The sequence below is a fragment of the Solanum tuberosum genome, unplaced genomic scaffold (genome assembly GCF_000226075.1).
Source record: "Solanum tuberosum cultivar DM 1-3 516 R44 unplaced genomic scaffold, SolTub_3.0 scf00468, whole genome shotgun sequence".
Taxonomy (NCBI): domain Eukaryota; kingdom Viridiplantae; phylum Streptophyta; class Magnoliopsida; order Solanales; family Solanaceae; genus Solanum; species Solanum tuberosum.
The window spans coordinates 371,591-395,078 of NW_006239401.1; the positions used below are offsets into that span (position 1 = coordinate 371,591).

The window sequence follows — 23,488 nt, forward strand, 5'->3', positions numbered from 1 at the left end:
AGAGAGTGGGAGAGAGTTGAATTGTGTGTATATATATATATATATATATATTGGTTAGATAATTGTATATATGTAACTCGTATACATATGTATTTATATATCTGGCGAGCGAGATTGGGAGAGAGGAGAGAGGTGATCGAGATTGGGTGAGGGAGGAGAGAGGCGAGCGAGTGAGGGCAATAATTTGTATAATTCGCGGGTATGTTTGTATAATTTAAGTGTTTTTGTATATAATTGAGAAATATAAAGTCTGGAAATTATACATATATAATAAAACTCAAAATAACGAATTGATACAAACATAAATATATGAACTTTAAACAATTATACAAATTATATTATACAAATTACATTATATAAATTATATTATACAAAATTCGAAAACTACATGTTTATACAAACTTTAAAAAGTTATACACAAAAAGATTGAAGGTATATGGTGAAAAAACTGAAAAACCAAAGGAAATCATTGTCATATACAAATACAAACCATCGTATACAAATACAAATTAAACGAAGAATTGTTAGTTGCGAATTATACAAATGTGACGAAATATACAAACGTGCCTATTATACAAACTCGAAGTCAGCCCACACAATTAATGGTTAATGTTAATCGCGAGTGGTAATTATAGCAAACTATAACTATGATGACTTATTAAGTAGTATAAGTTTGCTTAATCACGTAATTTTCCCTTTATTTTTTGGACAGTAAAATGTGGGCCCATTTACAATAAGTAGACTTCAAGGCCCAATATCCTTGTATGTCACAGAAAGCCCAAATCCAACCTAGCCGTGTAACGGTGAATGGCGGTCGAATTCGGACCCAAATTCCGATTGGCCTGCTAAGATGAATTGAAATTGTAATGTCGATTTCTTCGGCCATTACCATTGAATGACCACCACTCTTCCTCGCCTACGAACTTCCTCATCCCCATTCTCCTCCTCCTTCCGATCTCTTTCTCCGGCCAAATTCATCTCCGTACGTTCACCTCACTTTCTCTCTCCTGTTCTATATCTTTCCAATTTCATCTCTGTGAAACAAAAACCCTAATCCCCCTTTTTTTTTCATGTAATAATTCAAATATGAAATTGTTGTAATGATTTATCTCTTAGCTCTCCACTGCTTAATGAAAGCTTAAGTTCCGATTTGTTAATTCTTATAACTATTTTTATATGCTTACTAGTTAATTTGTACATTTTTGGTTTTTTTTTTTAACCATCTGAAACTGCTTCCTTTAAGCTGCGATGGTCGACTAATTTGTCTTTGTGTAATGTTAATCAGTTTTTATTACATTTTATCTGAAAATTAGATTTTTTTAAATCTTTAATGTGCATGTATATTTTGAACTCACAGTTACCAGGATCCTAATGTTTAATTTGCTTCTAGATTTGGGGTTATAGTATGTGTTGGAATAGAAAGGAGACATTTAGTTTGGATTCCATTTGAAAAAAAATCATTTAGCTTGCTCCGCGGATTTTATGTTTCATACTGCATACAAAATTAATGGAGAAGGGAACGGATCGGTCTTATTTTTGTGTTTGTGTGATGGGGAGAGAGATGCCCTTTAAAGACAAAATAAGAGCATTGTGAGTCCTTGAGGATAAGTGCCAAGATAATGAGAAATAAACTTACTTTTTGGAAAGAGAAAACATAGATGAAGTAAATTTATAAGAAACTTGAACTGGATTTTAAAAAATGCTGGAATTGTGTTGGCATGAAAGGTTATAATACCTATACTTATAGTACAACTGCACTAGCTGTGAGGGGAAGAAACTAGATTTATGTTTTCTTGCCATATGTTGGGGTTATAGATTCGTTTCTCCCTTGTGGCTTTCTGTTACAGCCTTGTTGCAATGATATACTTCAATTTTTTGTTCTCTAGATGTCCTTTGCTTTTTTCTTTTTATTGTATTGTAACCCTTGTTGCCTTATAATTATGAAAAATTGTTTACAGATAAGGAGAACATTATATGACAGTATAGCATAGAGAAAGATCATGGCTGTAGAGGCTTTTGCCAAAACAAATTTGATGGAAGATATTGATGATGACGATGACATGCCTTTAGTTTTCAAACGAAGTAGTACCACATCAAAGCAGAATCAGTCCAATTCATCATCTCAGAAGCAGGATGGAAGATCGGGGCGGCAAGTTCCTGATGTACGTTCTCCTAATGGCCAGAGCTCTAGTACTCATAAAGTTAAGACAGCCGCCTCTTCTAAGGCATCTCCAGCAGTTTCACCTTTAACCAGTCCGAAAGCAGCGCCTCTGTCAAGCAGGACATCTCCTGCACCAAACTTCAGGACATCTCCTGCACCAAACTCCAGGACACCTCCTGCACCAAACTCCAGGACATCTCCTGCACCGAACTCAAGGCCGTCATCTTCTGCAGGTAATCAGGCAAAAAATGTTAATCAACAATCCAATATTGCTCCTAAGGAGTCGAAGCAAGCTATTGAACCAAAATCTGAACCTAATGATGAAGCTGAGGATTCTGAAGATGATAAACCATTGAGTGCTAGGGTCCCTTCTGGGTTATCTAAGAGCAATTCTATTCACGCCAACAACGTGCTTGGTACTTCAACATCAGTTCAGAAGTCTAGACCTCCCAAAAAAGAGGATTCAGATGATGAAATTCCCTTAGCATCAAGGTTTCAAATGAAATCCAGTGCAGGGGCTTCCACTAGCAAGTTTTCTAGTTCTGAAGAAGTTAAGCCTAAGATTCGTCAAAATGGTTTGCCATCTGCGACAGTTTTAAGTAAGAGACCCCCTGGTGAGGTCAAGTCTGCTGCTCAGGCTTCAGTTAAAAAGCCTAGACTTTCTGATGCATCTACACCTGTTTCTAGTAAGCAACCGTCTGTTAAAACTGAAAAGAAGACAGAGGACGATGACGACGAAGTTCCTTTATCTCAGAGAATAAAAAAGGCAGTAGCTTCAGCTTCAGCTTCAGCTAGTAAAGTGTCATCTGTGAAGAAAGCAACTAAAGTTGTTTCGTCATCGATGAAGAAAACAAAGAAGAAGTTGAAAAAACCCAAGTACTCTAAATCGTCAAAACTGCAGCCAAGCTCTGGTGATGGGCAAAAATGGACTACATTGGAACACAATGGTGTGATTTTTCCACCTCCATACAAACCTCATGGGGTTAAGATGCTCTACAAGGGAAAGCCCGTGGATCTTACTCCAGAGCAGGAAGAGGTCTCAATCTGTCTCTTATTGTATGTGTCTCATTCATGTCTTTGTGAATTTATTCTTAGTACAGCAATTTCTTTCTGCCTGCAGGTCGCAACAATGTATGCCGTGATGTTAGACACTGAATACTTGACTAAACAGCAGTTCAAAGAGAATTTCATGAATGACTGGAGAAAAATACTTGGAAAAAATCATGTCATTCAAAAGTTAGAAGAGTGTAATTTTACCCCAATATATGAGTGGCATCAGAGTGAGAAGGAGAAGAAGAAGCAAATGAGTTCAGAAGTAAGTGAATTACTAAATAATTAAGTTACAAAATATGGGAATTTGTAGTTATTTTGTCACTTATTCCATAGTTAATTTCATTTTGCTTATACTTTTCCATCTTCTAATCACTTGTTAGCTTTCTTTATGAGTTGCCGAACTGTTAACTCTGAAATTTTTTCTGATCTTTCACTTGTGACGAACTTCTGAATTTGTTTGGCAGTTGTATGATCTCACTTAGTAGAGCCAACATATCTCAGTCACCTTTGGACTAAAAAAACATCTCTGCTTATTGTGTAGAAATGCATAGATTTCCTGTGTGGTGGATATATTACTTGCTAATCTTATGGTAGTTAGTTGTTTGGCAGGTGATCTTTTGTGTAGGCATTTGATGCATACATTTGTCTGACCAGCATGAAACTGGCGTTCCTGTCAACCTTATAAAATAGATTTAGCTACATTTGCTTAATTGAGAAGATTGGCAGAGACTACGCTTTATAGGATATATTCTAAGGCATCCTTACAAATGCAAGAGATTCAGCCACATTATTGTTTTATATACAACCTCTACCTCTTAATGTATGTTGCTTCGACTCACCAATAATGTTGCTGCACGCGTGTCCGACCCTTCAAATTTGTACTGCTTTTGAAGGATCCGACATGTACATGGCGACATTTTTGAAGAGTCCGAGTGACATAGCTCTTCATTGATGTTAATGCTGGATAATCATAGAATTTCATTTTTCATAGCAAGTGGATTTAACCACTGCCTTTACTAGAAGTCTAGTTAGCTATTCTATGAGGGAACAAGTTCCCTTCATTTTGATGGTGGAAGTGTTTTTAGCTCACTTAAAAATGACTCTTTTGGCAAAAGGTTTGTCCTAATTTTTTTGCTTTCTCTGGCTGCTTGTCCCTTTTTCCTTTTGATTTGTTTTTTAATTCTTTTTTCTTCATGGGTGGGTCGGGGGGGAGGGGGGGCACTTTCCAGAATATTGGTTTTGTAATCCCCTGCTACATTTGATAACATAATGTTTCTTCCACTTCCACTATCACAGACTGATCACTTAAAAGAAATTGGCTGTTATGTTACCTAGTCTCTGACATTTTTGCTTCTCAGTCTGATCAAGATGGTACCTCTGTTTGTGGTTTAATCTAATAGCCAAGTACATAAAGCTCATAGATGCTTAAAGGTTTTCATCTAAAACATTGCCTTGCCTATTTTGCAGGAGAAGAAGGCATTGAGAGAAGAGAAACTTAAGCAAGAAGAGAAATACATGTGGGCTATTGTGGATGGTGTTAAAGAGAAGGTTGGGTTTTGTTTAACTTTAGCTTTTAGCTTTCATACATGGTACTTTAAGAGAAATGATGTTGTGTTGTCTTCTAAATTTATCCCAATGGGATTATAAGATGGTCTTACATCTTCTTCTTTCTCTTAAAAAAGGTCTTATGTCTTCTTTTTTTGGGGGTGTTTCTTCTTTCTTTTTCAACATCATCTGCTGTTATTGTGGTAATTTCATCTTATATTCGCAATGCATTTATCCAGCTAGCACAATTTTTTGGTTGGAGGTGTGAAGCAACCAAAATTCTTGTGTTTCATTTTTCTAATCTGGTGCTATTCCTGTAATGACTTCCTCTTGACTGATCTTAAACAACATTGGGGAGCTTTATTTTATGTGTTGTGAATAGTTTAAAAAAAAAAACACCTTCTCTTCATCTTTGGAATCTACTTTCCTCTGAGTAGAGATTCTTTTCTTATTAGGAGTAATAAAGTTCTTTTTTTTTTTTAAATTGCATTTAAATGGAGTTAAAAGGTTGTCAAAGTAGATTTTTATGAATACCTAAATGTATTTCCCTGTTACATTTCCCTTCCAAGACCATTCCATTTTCAGTTTCTGTAATTCTGTTGGGATTTTTGATAGGGCCTGATGTGTTTTTTGCACCTTAATGTGAAAATTGTGATTGTTCGAATTGATCCGTACTTGCTGCTCTTATTTGATGCTTGGTTTGCATGGGATGACTATTCTAGGCAGAATTCGTCAGCTGGAAAGAAAAAAAATGTCTTCCCATTGTCATGTATCGCTGAAGTACATGGATTTGATTTAAGAAAGAAAAGAGAAGTGAAAACATTATCAAAAAGAAAAGTGGAAAGATGAGCAAAAAGAGTTGTAATGTTCATTCCTTGAGTAAGAACAAGGAATGAGGCTCATTAACTTGGATGAAAGGGCTTTCCCTAGAATGAAATGCCCTCTTTTTTACAACTCCAAACTGTAGAATGAATGTAACTGAATGATGGTTTGTTGAATCTTACGTTAGAAATATCTCTTCTTTTATATGTATGTGTGGGGGAAGAGAGGATGGTCTTGTTTTTGGAACAGAAGGCTTCTAGCTCTGGTCTGGTGGAGCAAGTTTTGTTTGTTTTTGTTAGTTAGTGATTTGTATACTTCTGAGCTCATGGGGAGTTGGATGGAATTTGCAGCCGTGTTGATTGGTGACAATTTCGAAAATAAATTGATATAAGGAAGATGTTGTAATCCATTGTTACATATTGTTTTCACATGTTTTTGCTGATTGGTTCATAGTCCTTTTCTGGATGATTCTTTGTTTCCATTGTTGAGCTGTTTCTTGTGCCATCAGTACATCCTCTTTTTGGCATTTTTCTTGTTTTTTTAGCCTTATGATATTGATCCCCCTAGCTTTATCTAAACTCTCAATCTTGAGCTTCCCCTTCCTTTTAGTTTGATGTGCCCACTTGGTGTTCTTTTTTCGTTTTTAACCTACCTATGTATCCACTCCTAAAATCAGAAAGGCCCATAGAATACGGAGTATGGAAAACTTACAAACCAACTGTGAAATGGTCTGACCATTTAGTTATGTGCAGGTTGGAAACTTTCGGGTTGAACCACCTGGATTGTTCCGTGGCCGTGGGGAACATCCAAAGGTATGTTGGCCTTTTATTTTTTGGGTTAAACTGCCAAAAAATTCTACTATGTGCAGAAAGGTGTATTTATTTATGTTTAGGTACTTCAAGTTTTACTGTGGTATTGATGGATGTTGCTTTGAATGGTACAGATGGGAAAGCTAAAGAGACGGATCCGGCCAAATGATATCACAATAAATATTGGAAAGGGTGTTCCAGTACCGGAGTGCCCCATCCCTGGCCAAAGGTTCTTTTCATTCTCTCTCCTGTTATCCTTTTGGAAGAATAGTCTATCTTTTGGAGGGTGGTAAAGGAAGTAAGAAATATGCTCTTTGCACCAATATACAAGGTAAAAAGCTAGAGTTTCACCTTCATTTATTTTTCTTCCCCTTGTTGGCTTGGCAGATGGAAGGAAGTAAGGCATGACAACACAGTAACATGGTTAGCTTTCTGGAATGACCCTATTAATCCAAGAGAATTCAAATACGTTTTCCTAGCAGCCAGTAGTTCCTTGAAAGGGCAAAGCGATAAGGAGAAGTATGAGAAAGCAAGGCGTTTGAAGGTACAATGAAGCAGTTGGCAAGTTGATTTTTTTTTTTGACTGGTTGCACATGGATGATTGGTGGCTATAAACTGTCTCTCGGTTGCAGGATTACATAGAAGGCATTAGATCTGCATATACAAAAGATTTTACAAGTAAAGATCCTGTGAAGCGTCAGATTGCAGTTGCAACTTATCTTATCGATAAATTAGCTCTGAGGGCAGGGAATGAGAAGGTATCAGGAACACTAGTTTATTGTTTTTTCCCAGATATTTAACTAGGGGCAGCATAGATCTCAAAAGAGTCCGAATTCCAAAACTGGTTGTCAATGCTGGTTTAGGTCATCTCTCTTTCAAAAATATTTCCGTTAGCATAAAAGCAGGAAATTATGGCAATATATGTTACTCCTCCCTTTCCAATTGACATAAGTTTACCAAGAGGTATAAAACCATAAAGCAAAATAATTGAACCAAAGATCAATTTATCCAAAAAAACTCAAGGTGAGAGTTCAGTTTTCCAGTTTTTAATATTTTTTCTATGAAAGACCATGCGTTTGCCTGCAGAGGGGCATGGGACAATGCAAAGGTTGCGTAAGTGTTCTTATTTATATTTCAATGCGATGCAGGATGATGACGAAGCTGATACAGTTGGTTGCTGTACTTTGAAAGTAGAGAATGTAGAGCCAGTACCTCCAAATATTTTGAAGGTATTGTGGTTTTATCTTACAAAAGCTAAATTGGAAGAGCTCTAGGAAACTTACTCCTCTACAGGTTCTTAGTTTTGTGCAATTAATTGCAATGCATATAATTGACTTCGCTTTCTTCAGTTCGATTTTCTTGGTAAAGATTCTATCAGGTACCAAAATGAGGTGGCTGTGTATGAACCTGTTTTTAAAGCTATTCAACAGTTCCGAAGTGGTTAGTAAATGCTGCTTTTGTGCTAGAATGTGTGTTTTCTTAATTATTTTTCCCTTCATGAAATACATGGATACACTTGATTTCAGGAAAAAAGGGCGGTGACGATCTTTTTGACAAGCTTGATACGAGTAAGCTTAATGCCCATCTTAAGGAACTCATGCCAGGGCTCACAGCAAAAGTATTTCGTACATATAATGCATCTTTTACATTGGAGCAGCAAGTAAGTTGCTTTTTGAGACTAGAAGTTTTGTTTGACTACTGTGTTACCTGTGACTAAGCTGCTTGTCAACCGGAGCTAGTTAGGGTTGTGAAGATTCATAATAAGTTGATGAGTTTTACGTTGGTCGTCAACTTACTACAACCCTCCCCCACATTGGTTATGGGTCCAGCAATCTGAGGCAGAGTTACCCCTCATCTCCTAAAAGGAGTGAAGGTTGCAGTTCTATATTGGAACTGCCTGGCAGCTTTTTGAATAATATTTTACCTTTACTGATAAAAAAAAGGGGGAAGGCTGCTTCTCTTCCATCTTGGTCAAGTTGCACAAATGTTGTAAGAAGTTTGGTCTGAGTTGAATAACTAAGAGAAGGGATCTGCTTATCCATTTATGTTTATCTTATATGAGTTTGATTGGTTTGGGTTAAAGTAGGATAATGCACTAAAGTTGTTTTTGCTTGGTTTAGAATTAACAACCTGCTTGGTTTTCTTAGAAAACTTGATGAGCTATACTATGTGATACTCTTTCTCTGGCTTCTTCTAGATATGTTGTCTCATTTGCCAGGGGAATGGATGATAGCTGAAAATGTTACTTGAAAGAATTAAACAGGATGGTTGAAATAGGGAAGTGTTTTCGGAGTGTTATGCGAGTTCTTCTATAGAATTATTGTTAGATGGACAATGTTATGTGAGAGTGAGTATTGGAATTGTCTCTAAGGTCAACCTATCTGCAACATAGGTTTAATATAGTTGCGGATATTAACTGGATGTGTGGTCACACTAGATTAGAGAGAATTAATAATGATCACTTTTGAAGAAAGGTGCAAGTAGCACAGATAAGTGATAAACTAAGAGGGTTGCTTGATATGGTTTTGTCATGTCTCAACTTCTAGATGTAGCTGCTTATAGGTGTGAAATAGTGGTGATTGAAGGTGTTATGAAGGACTAGGTGGGCCTAGAATTAAATTGAAAGAAGTCCTGAATAACCTACAATAATTTGTGTAGACTTAGTTAATAATAGGACATAATGGAAAGGAAAAAAGACCATACAGATGATACCACTTAGTTGGTTGCTAAGTTTTAGTCTTGGTACATTCTTTAGGTCTGAGATGTTTGCTAGGAGTCTTTTAGTCTTGTTTAAACTGTATATGCCAGAAGAAGTCTTTTATTCATGTTAAAAATTTATTTGCCAGTAGAAAATGTAAGAATTTCTTTTATAATTTTTTTTATAGAGAATTTCTAGTGCTAGAGAACCTACATTGTTGAATATTGGATTGAAACTGATTGCTTGTGGCGACATGAATAGTGAGGATTCACATAACCCAACCTAACTAGCTTGGGATTTAGGTGGTGTTGTTTTGATGTGGCTGCTTTTGAATAGTGTTAGTTAAGTGTAGCAGAAATGGATGTTAAATGTGTGATTTTATACAAAGATTTATATAAGTTAGAAATGATCACATTCAACAATCAGTATAAATAGCATATATAGAGGATGAAAGTTTGTCGGAATGGCAACTCCTCCACCAGCAACAAAATTTTGTGCATTGGTCTGGAGATCCATTATGCCTTCCACATTACCAATGCACAATTTTTTTTTTCCTGTGGTGATTTACATTGCTACTGATGGCAGTTGACTAAGCTCACACAAGGGGGGGAGCTCGCTGATAAAGTTGCGGTATATAATGTGGCAAATAAAGAGGTAAGACTCCATGAAAAATTGTACTAGTTCTTATTGAGACACTGGTTATAAAATTTTCCTTCACTATGTTTATATTTCTTGTTGCAGGTTGCAATAATTTGTAATCACCAGCGTACTGTCTCGAAGTCCCACAGTGTGCAAATTTCAAGGTTGAATGAGAAGATAGATGAGTTAAAGGTGATTACTTTTTGTTATCAGTGTTCATTCTCTGTAGTTCCATTTCTGTCTGATAAGTTTCTATAATGGTTGTGGCTAGTTTTTATTTATCATCAAAATAGAAGAGGATTGCTTATTGATGATATTTTACCTGCAGTTGACTTGTATTCAAAATACTTGCATTTCCTTAGATTGTGATTGTGTTTTCATTAGGCTATTTTGGAAGAATTCAAAGTAGATTTGGCTCGGGCCAAAAAAGGGAAGCCTCCAGTGAAAGGCGCCGATGGCAAGGCGAAGAGGAACTTGACCCCTGAAGCGTACAATTGCTATCCTTAACTCGAGTCTTTCTTCCATTCTTTGTTTTAGTTGCTGACATATAAGTGTAATTGTTTGCAGATTACAGAAAAAAATAGACCAAACGAATGTGAAGATTGATAACATAGAGAGGCAAATAGAAACGAAAGAAGAATTGAAAACTGTGGCTTTGGGCACATCAAAAATCAACTATTTGGATCCTAGGATCACTGTGGCATGGTGTAAGCGCCATGAGGTTCCCATCGAAAAGGTAAATGACTCGTTTACAATGTCTTGTGGGGAAGTGTACTTCCATGAATTTCATCTCCTCTTATTTCTAATTGACCTCGTGCATTGTGGTTACGTTTTGATCCCTGTTTATCCATGCAGATGTTCAACAAGTCTCTTCTAGCAAAGTTTGCCTGGGCGATGGATGTTGAACCTTCCTTCACATTCTAAAGTTTTGGTGGTTGTTGTAGTGTAGAAAATCTCTTCAAAGCCAGTCTCCCTCCTAATACCCAATTGTTCCACCCCCATCCCTCCCTCCTGGAAAGAGAATAGGAAAAAGTTATTATTTTTGCACTTAAAAGAAAAAAAGAAAAGAGATCTTTGATCGTTGTCTGACAATTTTTTAAACTTGTTTACTGGCTTAGCCCCTGACAAACTCCTGTTGTAATTTGAGCTTCTTAATTTATGGGGTAAGTTTTCCTTAATTGCCTCTCTTTCAGATTTAATTTCCGTTTGTGAATACATCCAAGATTGAGCTTTAGATGTTCTAACTTGTTTCAAAATGATCAAGTGCCATGTTCTTCAGGAAGGAATTTCAAGTTTTCTGGGTAATGTGTAAGCTAAGCATCAACGATAATTTCTGATAAATTTTTTTTTGCACAAAGTCTGCAAGCTGAAGGGTACTCATTTGCTGAAATTCTGCATTCCCACGGATTCTTCATTTGAGTAATTGTAGTTGGGTTGATTCTTGAAGATTTTGAATTTTGGATCTTAAGAGTTATAACAGTTCCCTTTTGGTGTTAACCTCAAAGCTTACAATCTATTATCTGCAAATGTTTGTTCCTTTGGATTAATTTTTGCTATCAAGTTAGGTATTAAGTAAGCAGTGTGATAGTTGTAGTACAAAGGAGGAGTTGGGGATTTTGTCATTCACATTTTTGAGTATCAAGAATTGGCAATAAACTTACATGTATGTAGGAGTACGATAACTGTAGTAAGAAAAAACTTAGAAATTGAAGCAAAAGAAAAAAAAGAAAGGTTATTTACTAAACTACTACGTTTTCTTCATTTTATAGAGAAAATGGTCAAAACGGTCCTAGCTTTTGTTCCATTTGGTGCTTTATGCTAATGAAAACGACATTTTATGTAGTTTAACAAGTGATTAATTTGATCACAATTCAAATAAGTAAAGATAATTGCTGTTTTCCCTGTTAAAAACAAATGGAGATCTTCGGTATGTACGCATGGGCAGAGGAGTGTCAAGTGACATCTATTTGCCTGAAAAGTATACTGGTAATCAAATTTTGATTTAATAAATATATATAAATACAAGATACAGACACTTTTCAATACAAAGTGAAGGCTAAGTGCAATGGTTAAGTTGTTGCAAAATACGCAAGTTATCAAATTATAAAACAACACTATCTATTTCTAAAATCACATTTAAAATTCCCAACCCAACTTGAAAGAGTCATGGACAAACTTTTCTTGTTTGAAATTGATTTACATAGTTTGATCTTTGATCATAAAAAGATTTTTGTTTGAAAAGTAATTATCTCATGCTCTGTTTATTTGACGGTAAAAGGATTGGATGTTAGTTATTGGGTTTAAGACCATACTAATCAATATTTAAAATACATTAATACTCCATCCGTCCATTTTTATTTGTCATGTTGCGTTTTTCGAAAGTCAATTTGACTAAAAAAGTTAAATTAGGTTACATTAATTCGATATTTTAAACAAAAAAATTAGATATTAAAAAACAATACTATAAATTATAATTTTTTGCATATCAATATGGTGGAAAAAATGCATCGTAAAATATTAGTAAATTTTTTTATAGTTTGACTCTAAAAAAAGAAAAACATGACAATTAAAAGTGGACAGAGGTGGTAAGAAGTAAGAACCATTATCATTGTATTTACATTATTAAGAACTAAATAAAATCAAAGCTTATTGAATTTGCTTGTATATTATTAGTATACGTACCCGCGCGATGCGCGGAATAATATTACAGAAAGTAATTACTGTGTTTGAATATATATTATACATTTATTATATAATTTATTTTAAATTTAAATTAGTATATACATCAATGAGCGAGATTTTTTAGTTTGTGAATTTTTGTTGCGCATTTGTGATGGTGATTAGCAAAGCAAGTATCTTAGCACTTCTTGATAGATCTTTTTTTTTTTAATTAATATTGATGGAGCTGTTAGCTCCTTTATTTCAATAAACCCAAAAATTTACAAATATAGACCCGTAAAAATAGGCCCAAAGGAATGAAACAAAAAAAAAAAAAAAAAAAAAAGTGGTCCAATCCAAATGTAAATGGTATACTATAAAAGATCCCTAAGAGTAAGATTTCCATTTGTATCCCCTCTTCGTCTCCTCCGCCTCTCACTTGAAAATGTTCATCACAGGAGCTTTGAGGAACACAATCTTTCGTGTCCTCAAGTTGTGAATTATTTATGTGCATCTCCTGACCTCCTTCACTCTGATAATTCGAAGCTCGCAGCAGTAAGTCCTCCCTCCGACTCCCATTTCTTTCTTTCTTGGTCAACAACCAAGCACATTTTCAACAAGTCTCTCTTCTTTTTTTTGGGGGGGCAGACAAATAAAATGGAAACTTACTATTTATGAAAAACAATTCATTTCTACTCACCCCCATTTATGTGTTGTAATGCCAATCACTCTTTCTTCCTGACCTCGGTGGTGCAGTGGATCTGATGCCAAGTCCTGAGATATTCTTGATACATCTTGAATACTCGAATAGAACATTTATAATTTTTATGTTCATACAACAACAAAAACAATTTTAATTGATGACCATAATGTTATGTTGCTAAAAATTATGAACAAATATCAAATATAACACAAATTTATTGTAAAATTTTAAGTTGTAAGAGCATCAAATCTTACTTGAATCATCTAAGTAGAATTAAAAAGGTAATGAATACAAAAATATTGGTAATAATTGATCGATCGCCTAAAACATTATGTTTTACTCATTTTATATTTTAGGTCGAAGAACGGAATAAGAAGACGTAGCTCAACTTTAACAATTATTGTGGATGTACTTTGAAGAAATATTTAAAAAAGTGATATTGTTAATTGTCTTGCTTCCCAACGAATCTAACAACAAATATTATGCGATTATGTAGCTTCAAAATTGGAAATTTGGAATAATGTATAATTATATTGGTAATAACGCACACATATAATACATTTATCATCATCATCCTGATAACTTCACATCCCAATTTTTAAATATATTTATTTACATGTTATATAGCAAATATAAGTCGATTTCTTCTTCCTATATATTATTTTTATCAGTAGAAAAAATCTCAGGCTATATTTACATTATAGTACTCCGAAAAATGAACCCATTTACCTATTGATGACAGTATTTTTTCTTTCAAATTTGACTTACGGTATTATCCAAAATTGATCCATAATCTTCTTAAAATAGATAATAATAATAATAATAGTTAATTAATTTAGATCAATTTGATTTGCCCAATTATGGGATAAATTCATATAGATTGAATATTTAATTTATGAAATAGTTTATTCTTATTGTATTATTTTTGTATTTAGGTAATAAGTTAACCATATCCTTGATATTTATGGGTATTTGGACAATATGATTGACAATTTAAAATATAAAAGATTCTTTATAATTGATGATTATAAAAGAAAATGTACATTAAGTTGTGCGATCTAATGTTATTATCATATATTTTACAGAAATTAATATGAATTTGAGAAAACATCGATATTGATAAAGTGAAAATATAATCTTGTTGAATAATTGTCTTGCATTCAAATTGCTAATCAACATTCAAAATTGTAATCCATAATTCTACAAAATCGTAAAAATAATTGAAAACAATATTAAAAACTAAAATAGTTCAAAATTTTAGTAGATATAAAAAAATCTAAATTCTGAAAACGTAATTTGAAGATAAGCATTATTATTAATTTAAAATAAATTTAAAATTCTTAAGTTTTGCGTTTAGTAGGGTTCCTTAATTCGTGGCTAGTTGGTGAAAGTCCTTACTTAACATTTTATTTTAATTTAAAATAATTTTCAAACTTCAATATTAAAATAAAATTTTCCAATATTTTTGGAATTTAATTCAAATATTTCTGATTTACGTTTTTTCATAAATGTATATTTTGTATGTCATTATTTAAATATTATTATTTAATCTCTATGCAAAAGAAGATTATTTCTATTGTACATAACATCCTAACAGGTAGAAAAAATATATAAAATAATTGATATTCTATCTATATGCTAATGGCATATATATGCAATAGGTAGAAGTTTAATGGGATAATTTTGCATCATACTATAAACTCAACCTTAATATTTACAATTTTCACATAAGAACTTTAAAATAGTAGTAAATCACAAAATTGAAAAATGTAAGCACATACATTAAAGAAAAATATCTTCATAAAAATAGTAAATAGTGTTATTACCTACGTGCAAGAGTAGGTAACCATATATAATGTGCTGATTTTATATAAACACTTGATGATAATAAAATTAATTACTCTAATCTAGGTGCAGTGAGATTATGTTTTTTAGAGACACCAAACATTATTATAACAACTTCTTGATATTAACCCATCAAATATTTGAGTCAGTTGATGTCTTGGATTTTTATTGATAAAGTTTTTATGCAGTAACTCTTACTCTATTAACGACCTCATCTTTGATATCTTCGTTCGATTGACGTCTTGATGTTCCTCCGATTTTTCTTCATTTCTTCTTAGTCATGCATTTAATCAATCGCCCATATTTTCCAAATTCTATTTCCCGCTGAATCCAATTAATCTTTTGTTTAAAATATATGTAATTGAACCACAACATTGATTTTTTATGGAGAACCCATTAACTTTTATAAAGAAGTTTTTGGGATGGGAAAATAAATTGTGGAAAGAAAATCGTCTTTTGAAAATTTAAGTGAGAATTTTGGGTATTGTTTGAATAAAGGAAGTTTTGTTTTCTTTAAATGGATATGACAGTTTTTGGATGGAAATATGTGGGGAGGAAGTTTTAATAGACAGTTTTTTTGTTTGGATATTAATAGATTTATTTAAAGAAAATATTTAAATATTGAGATAAATAAGAATAGTTATCAACCACCTTATATGTAAAAAAAAAAAAAGCAGTTGAGATTTATAAGGATAGTAGCAAACCACCTATCTATAAAAATAAATAGAGTAAAAAAATGTTTTTAAAAATATATTTATTTATTTCGGCAGTTTTGTAGCTGTAATTAATTGAAACGGTCATTTATATTGTGCAGTTTTCGTTTAAATAATTGTTATTTTAAATCTTAAAATTAGTTATTAATTGATGAGAAGATGACATGTGTATATTAAAAAGTTCCTTGAATTTAGAATATTTAATATTTAATTAGTTAATAATTAAATAATAATTTGTTTTTGTTTATTTAAAATGTTGTGTAACTATCGTAGAATCTATCAAAATGTAATTAATAATTTATTTTTGTTTATTTAAAATGTTGTGTAAGTACAGTAGAATTTATCAAATTGTAATTATTAACATGTTTCAATATTTATTTAAATAATTCTTTAAAATGATTTAAATTTAAAATTCTAAAAAATTGTGGTAATGACATGTGTCTAGAGCTGTCAAAATGGGCTGATCCAATCCAACTCAACCCAATCCTAACGGGCTAGAGAGTTAAATGAGTTGGGACGGGCTGACCCTTTTAATTGAAGGGCCTATAAAATAGCAGCCCAACCCAGCCCTAAGCGGGCCACGGGTTGGGACAGGTTGACCCTTCAACAAAAAAATGGATAACATTTTTCTCTTAGAAAAAATACTAACGTTGATGAATTACACATACTTCAGTGAATATTTACAAAACAAATACATAATAGCCAAGATACAACATTCATAAGTTTTATCCGAGCAAAAAACATTACATGATCACTATTTTCATAAACAAGACAATAAAGAAGAAGTGAAAAATTAGGCATAAAAAAAAGTAAAAGAGGTCAAAGATTCATAATAGAGTAATGAACTTGGGCTAATAAGAAATTTTAGTAGGCTAATGATCCTAAAATGTAAAAGATATGTAAAAAATATAGTTAATTTTATATTGATATTTTAAAATTATCTGAGGCTTGCGGGCCAAATGAGGTAGGGCTAAAAAGCCTCGTTCCTAAATGGGATGAAAAAATTGAGCCCAACCCCATCTAGATTAAGAACCAAATAAAATCAAAGCTTATTGAATAGGCAAAAGGATCTGATAAGCCCTTATACTTTGATTGGATTGTAAACTGGACCCTTTTACTTATAACTTTATCAACAGGACACTTAAACTCAATGAAACATAATATTTTAAACCCTTCTAACCATTGACCAAACTTATGTGGCAATAAAATTGATGAGTTGGAAAAGTGCGTGATTTACACGCGAATTAAGAGCGTGAACAGCTAGAAATACACATATAATCAGAAATTTTCTTTTAAAAAAGGAAAAATTAAAATACTCATTTCCTCTTCTAATTTTCTGTAAATAAAAATAATTAGGATACTTAGGTCCGCCGCCGGTAGATTTTTCATCGTATAAATTAATCATTGAAACTGAAGTTGAACAGAAATGGTTATATGAAATAAAAAAGAAATAAATCTTCAAATTTATTTCTGATTTATTTGTCTTTGAATCGGGAACGGTTTACATGATTTTGAGCTTTTAATTTGAAAATTCAAATTGAAAACTTCTCTCTAAAATTGAAAACTCGAATCACAAGTCTATACAGGCTGAATCGAAGAACCTGATAACTCAATTTCAGATCGAAATGACTGAGTCGAAGAACTCGATATTGGACTCGGTTTCAAATCGAAACGATTGAGTCGAAGAACTCAATATAGGACTCGGTTTCAGATCGAAACGATTGAGTCTAAGAACTCGATATTGGACTCGTATCTTGGGTTGTTATCTTGATAAGAACGTATTGATTGCAGTAGCTCAAAAAATCGTTCTGATACTAGTCCATTTACTCAATTTCAACTCTTCGCCGAAGATGAACGTGATAAATATCATCGACATTGCTAAATGATGGGATATGGGTTTGGATTTGGTTGGGGGAGGCGCTGGAGGTGAGATCAGATGAGAAAGGGGATGGGGAAAGGGTTACAACGAGAGAGAAAGTAAAACATAGCATTTTAAAACATATATATATATATATTTTTTTTTATATTTAATTTCTGACGTGTCACTAAAAAATGACATGGATTCCATGTGTATTTGGTTGTATTTACACGCACCCTGATCAAGTGAAAAAAGGGTTTAAAACTTTGTGTTTTATTGAGTTTAAGTGTTCAGTTGACAAAGTCATAAGTAGAAGGGTCCAGTTTACAATTCGACTTAAGTATAAGGGCCTATCAGATCATTTTGCCTATTGAATAAGGACCATTTTGTCCCATTTTATATCCCGAACAACAATGACTGGATTACCCCGTTGAAAAGTGAAAATTTCTGAATACCCTCAATGATTTGATCACATACTGATCCACCTCAATCCAACTTCGGATCCAGCTTCTCTCTCTGTTTCTCTCCATAACTGTACGTCTTCGTCTCTGTATATCTCCATCAGTTTTTGCAGTATACATCTAGTTCATCTTATGTGCTTTCGCTCAAATTGATTCTTCATTTAAAATCAAACAATTTTTTTGGTAATGCAGGGAATAAGAGGCATCAGAGAGATTGTTGGTTAGATCCATACCAAAATGGGATTCCTGGTGACAACTCTAATTTTTGTTGCAATTGGTGTTATTGCATCTCTCTGCGCCAGAATCTGCTGCAATAGAGGGCCTTCTACTAATCTGTATGTTATTTTTTTGCTTCATATTGTCTAGATTTCTATAGGATGACGGTACTTACTTTTTTCGTGGATTAATTTACTTGGAACTACTCATAACAGACTTTCAGATTTTGTTCCCTAATTTTAGTTTTGTATGTGTATCTGTAATGTATTAGCTAATTCTTTTTGGTTATTTCCTTCTAGAACTGCTAACTCAAAGGTGAATCCTAAGTTTATATTAATGATTTATTATTTGTATCTGGCTTAAAAATTTGGTAAAGTAAAGTAGTTTTTCCTTCTTCATCAATGGCTTGAGATATTTTGAGATTGATTTCTTTGTTAGTAATGCTGTGGAAGTATTTGAACTTTTTCTCCCCCTTAATGTGGTTGATTGTGTTTTATGATGCAGGTTACACCTAACATTGATTATCACGGCGACCGTGTGCTGTTGGATGATGTAAGTGTTATATATGGTTGAAATTTCTGTTTTACTTGCGAAACAAGATAAGGAGTAGATTAAAGTATTGTTCCATGAAATTCTTATACTTGAATATGTTTTGATGCCTATAAGTAGAGTATGAAATTTCATATTTTGTCCTTTTAAAGTTTGGGTGGATAAAATAGACTCTTTGTTCGAGCCACAGCATGGGCAGAAAGAAACGATTTATTTGAACCACTGATCTGTCACTAATTCTAAAAAAGCTTTCCAAATCTAGCAATCAGTTAAGCATGTCAAAGACAATTTGTTTCTAACTCACTGGAATATGTCTAATCCAATGGATCATAATATGAAGCATGGTTAACTGATTCTTTTCTAGAAGAATGAAGTTATCACTTTAGTCTTAGCTTTGGCTGAAGATGCACCTGAGTCTCTCATAATAGCAAGGCAATATTGTCAAAGGTGCAGTTAAGGCATGGTAATTTCTAGAGTTAGGCTTAATAAAAACTAGTACTTTGGATTGCTTAGGTAGCGTTTTAAGGAAGATACGAGGATGTTAGGAAGTGCAGCTCAGAAAATTTAATCGACCAGCAGTTTGTAAAAAAATTAGGTGAATTTGTGTGGCTCTTGGCTCTAGCTTGAAGAGGACAACACTTGAAAGATAAATATAACAGAAAAATGATGTCTTAATCGACAAAACAAAAAAACATTGCAGATGAACACAATATTATGAAGAAATACTGCTTTTCTTAACTTAAGAACTTTGATATTAAGAAATACTGTTTAAAATGAAGTTATTAATAAGGGATTGGAAATTAGAATTTTGTTTAAGAAATACTACAACAACAACTATACCTCAATCCCAAGCAAGTTGGGGTTGACTATATGACTCTTCATTGTCCATGTCGATCCTTTGAAACTCATCTCAGTCCAGAAAAAGTACTTCTTTGCTTCTGCATTAAGTTGACTTTGAACTCAATTATTGGTTGCTACTTAAAATATTATGTCATAACAAAATTTTCAATCATCTATTTAAAAAATCGTTGTTTCATTATTATCGTTATTGTTTCTAGCTTTATATTTTTGATTCATAATGATTTATGTGCATTTCTACACTAAAGCACACATCTTACTTAATTTTTTCATAAAAGCGCCAGCAGACCTGTAACATTTAGCAGTTAAAACTTAGTTAGCGTAACCTAAACATCAGTGTGTGTGAGAGAAATCAAATGATATATACGAAGTGAACAATGTTCAACTTGAGCTAAGGCTCAGTTGGAAGAAAATAAATAAATACCTTGATTACTTTTTCTTGACAAAGAAGAGACCATGTTAAAATTGAGATAAAGAATGCAATATTGGGAGTGCACATGGTAAAACCCCCGCTCTTATGCAATAGCTCGCGAGGTAACCCGCATTAGGCAAGCCCGGTGCGACGAGCTCGACCCAGAAGGCAAACCCCTTGCTTTCGCTGACAAGGGGTTTCGAACCTGAGACCTCCAACATGAAAGTCCCAAGCCCAAACCAATGCTGCAAAAAGGTTGAAAAAATAGAAGACTCGAGAACTGATGTATAATTGGCCATGGATTTATTTACTTGTAAAGTAATACTATGTGAAGTAGCAGAAAGGGAGGAATAAAACCTTTCTCATGTTAGAAAATGATTCTCCTAGCAATGTGTTGTAATAATTTAAGGAGAGTAGAGTCAGTAAACTAGGGGAGCTCATCTGCTTGTTACCTATTAGGCCACAAGGTTCTGAAGTGCAAGCATGCACCAAATTGAATTAACAATTTAAATTTATGAAATTACTCGTTCAACTTCTATCACATGAAATACTCCACAAGTTTTCCGGTAGACTCATAAAGAAAAATACTTGAAAGTTTACATTCAAATAGGAAAAGCTGAATCAGGTTTAACTGTAAACATAAAAAATCCTTCTGCCCTAGTCTATTTGACGAAATATGACTTTTATGGACAAATTTCTGATATGATCAGGATGTTTTAATACATTTGTGAATTACTACCTCAGATGGAATATTTAACTACTCTCTAAATACTCAAGGTTCAATTTCAAAGTTTGTCTTATCTTTAACTTATTGATAATTTTTACATAATCATATTGCAAAGAGAGTGACATAAGTTTGATTTGCAGTTATGTTCTAAAAAAGGAAAAGAAAAAAGTTTGATTAGCAGCTGTCCCCAAGGGGATGGTTGAATGGTAGAGGTACAAGTGTTCAATCTCAGTTGGAACACTCCCTTGAGTCTATCTAGTTAGCCATGGGGGCATGTTTACCCAACACATGTGCTTGTAGGTTGTAACAGGTTGCAAAAGTGAATTAGTCAAGGTTGGTGCAAATTGGCCTGGACAATATCATGAAGAACAAGTTTGATTAGAAACTTAAAAAACTGAAATTAACTTTTTTTTAGTTGTCATGTGACCTAAAACCTGTAAAACACAATTTGAAGCTCAAACTCTCTTCCTTGATAGTTGTCACAGGAAGGATGAATGAAATGCAAATAGTGTGATCCAAATAGAAAATTCCATCTAATGAGAGGCTTGTGAACCTTAGTGAATTGCTAAAAATGTGGTTTTGACTTTTGTCTCACTTTCCCCACCTTTGCTTTTAAGTTGTTCAATCTCTTTTAGGTTCGACTCTTCTGAATAACTTGAATCCAACTTCTGTCTTCTTGCTTCGCTTCTATAATTTTGCTAATTGCTTCATCGAATCTAAGTTTGTGCTGCAGTAATTTCCTTTTGCGAATAGCACAGCTTCATCTTGTGAATCTTGCCAAAGGAATCTGAAGAATACCACTGTTGGCAAATATTAAGGCCTTCACTCTGATTGATTCACTTGTATTGGGAAAAAATACACTGTCCACCTATCAATATATTCTGTTAATCTCTCCAAAGGAAACCCTCTCAAGGGGTTTAGTAATCTTCTAATTAGGGGCTTTCTACGTTAGCAGCCAGGCACATACTATGATAGTTTTCATGAATCCTGAAGATAATTAGGAGTCATTATTCTTAAGGAAGCCACACTTTCGTGTCATTTTACATAGTCATTGATGGATCATGAAATGCTTTTTGTTACTCTCCCAGTGAGTTTGTATCTTAGTACACATAGCCTGAGGGGATCATAGAACTCGTGGTGACAAGAAAGTCTGTCTAAGAGATTTGATATCCAATTTAGATCAGGGGCTGTGATTACTGTCTGAACAGCTGAGAAAAGAGTGAACATGAAGTAGTCTTAGAGTAATCCCAACTATAACTTTTTGAGACTCCTAGTGCAGCATCCGGTTGGGCAACTGACTTTGACAGTGCTGTAATTGTCTTCCAAATTTGGTCAACTCCTCGATCTAGAACTATAAAGATATATGATATCTCTTTGTTGTATCGTGACAGATAGCTCTCGAATACTAAACTTTGACAAGTACAGAGGCCTTTTCTTTAATTCTGCCTTTTTAAAAAATGCCTCAACTAGGTATTCACAAACATACAGCTTTATTATGCTGCCGATAGATATCTACATCTTTGAGCTTGATGATTTTCTGTCGAACTAATGACTGGACATCTGTTATCCCAGTTAAGACAGGCAGCAAATTTACTGGAAGGACTTGTTCCTAAATTTTTCCAATTATTGAGGTTTACCTACACGCGCACCCAAACATACCTGTCTTATTCATAAATTAGTGCTTGAATGAAATCCATTTCTTGTTTTATCAAAACATATGAAACATTTCCTTTGTTTTCTGAAATAGGTGGGCGATTGTATATCTTGCACAGCTGAAACCACTCATCGTTCCAGTTTTGAGTGAAGGGGAGTGAGTGCATTGTACCTCGAATTTTGGAGGGTGTTGATAGTTACTGGAGATTGCTGGACCCTAAGTATTCTTCTCTCAGGCCTTGTAAACTTTTCATCTGCTGCGAATAACTTGAAAATTTAATTTGTATATTGTTCATCTCTTCTGAAATGGTTCTGTACGAACCACCATGATAATATCCTCAGTCAATTCTGGGCTGAAGGTGAGGATTGTATGTATTTTGGATTGGACTCTGAGTTGGATCAAGGATGATAAATAATCAAATGGCTGTATGTTCTTGCATTGTTTTTATGAGCTCATATCTACTAGTTGTTGTGATTTTAATTAATTTCTACACATAAATTCACATTGGAAGTGTTGGGTTCAAATGAACTCGGTATTGTAACACATGATCCGTCCCAAGCCTTTGAGAATTGAATTGCCTTTGATAGGGAACAAACTAGATGTAGTATCATTTTGATTTGATTCCAACATACATCATTTTTGGAGAAAAAATATTTTGGCCTAAGCCAAAAAGAGGGTGACCCACTTTATAGCAAGAAAATAAAGAGGTTAAGAAATTATTACCTAGTCACAACACTTAAATAGTGGTGGAGGAAGCATCATCTACAAATCTAACAATGTTAATGAGAAATCTTTAGATTGAACCTTCTAGCCCTACGCTTGCAATCACCTCAGTGACATCTAAATCCCCATTTAATCGGTCTATTTAGGACGTGAAGGAAGTCGATAGGACCAGGAAGAGAGAACTCTTTTTTCCTCCTCCCTTCGGTCCAATTTGAACCCGTCCCAAAAATGAATGTGTCACATTGAGGTGACCATCACAAGATAAGATAAACTAATCAACCAAGACTTAGTCACGAATTTATAACCTCACAACCACTTACTTTCCTAGAACTTGCAGACAATATGGCAGTAAGAAATTGTTAACATAAAAAATCCTGCTAAACT

General features: G+C 33.7%; 2 protein-coding genes across 2 annotated transcripts; both read left to right on the plus strand.

Annotated features, from left to right (window-relative positions):
* Nucleotides 1-834: 834 nt before the first annotated feature.
* Nucleotides 835-10,910, plus strand: LOC102586125 (DNA topoisomerase 1-like). The gene is made up of 16 exons (XM_006364113.2): nt 835-982; nt 1,959-3,197; nt 3,282-3,476; nt 4,682-4,762; nt 6,334-6,393; nt 6,525-6,619; nt 6,778-6,934; nt 7,023-7,148; nt 7,539-7,619; nt 7,740-7,830; nt 7,917-8,050; nt 9,674-9,742; nt 9,830-9,919; nt 10,112-10,215; nt 10,295-10,463; nt 10,583-10,910. Exons 2-16 carry the CDS (start codon nt 2,001-2,003, stop codon nt 10,649-10,651), a joined length of 2,718 nt encoding a protein of 905 aa, XP_006364175.2. The 5' UTR covers nt 835-982; nt 1,959-2,000; the 3' UTR covers nt 10,652-10,910.
* A 6,982-nt stretch (nt 10,911-17,892) lies between these two features.
* LOC102586455 (V-type proton ATPase subunit e1) lies at nt 17,893-22,831 on the plus strand. Its single transcript, XM_006364114.2, has 4 exons — nt 17,893-18,038; nt 18,158-18,300; nt 18,686-18,733; nt 22,475-22,831. Exons 2-4 carry the CDS (start codon nt 18,203-18,205, stop codon nt 22,539-22,541), a joined length of 213 nt encoding a protein of 70 aa, XP_006364176.1. The 5' UTR covers nt 17,893-18,038; nt 18,158-18,202; the 3' UTR covers nt 22,542-22,831.
* Nucleotides 22,832-23,488: the final 657 nt, after the last annotated feature.

What these genes read in the sequence shown, in the direction of transcription:
- LOC102586125 (XM_006364113.2), top strand. Translation starts at nt 2,001, where the DNA reads ATGGCTGTAGAGGCTTTTGCCAAAACAAATTTGATGGAAGATATTGAT. An exon ending in TTACTCCAGAGCAGGAAGAG is followed by an intron (nt 3,198 to 3,281) that starts GTCTCAATCTGT and finishes TTCTGCCTGCAG; the next exon opens with GTCGCAACAATGTATGCCGT. An exon ending in AGAAGATAGATGAGTTAAAG is followed by an intron (nt 9,920 to 10,111) that starts GTGATTACTTTT and finishes TGTTTTCATTAG; the next exon opens with GCTATTTTGGAAGAATTCAA.
- LOC102586455 (XM_006364114.2), top strand. Translation starts at nt 18,203, where the DNA reads ATGGGATTCCTGGTGACAACTCTAATTTTTGTTGCAATTGGTGTTATT. An exon ending in AGAGGGCCTTCTACTAATCT is followed by an intron (nt 18,301 to 18,685) that starts GTATGTTATTTT and finishes TTTATGATGCAG; the next exon opens with GTTACACCTAACATTGATTA. An exon ending in ACCGTGTGCTGTTGGATGAT is followed by an intron (nt 18,734 to 22,474) that starts GTAAGTGTTATA and finishes TTTCTGAAATAG; the next exon opens with GTGGGCGATTGTATATCTTG.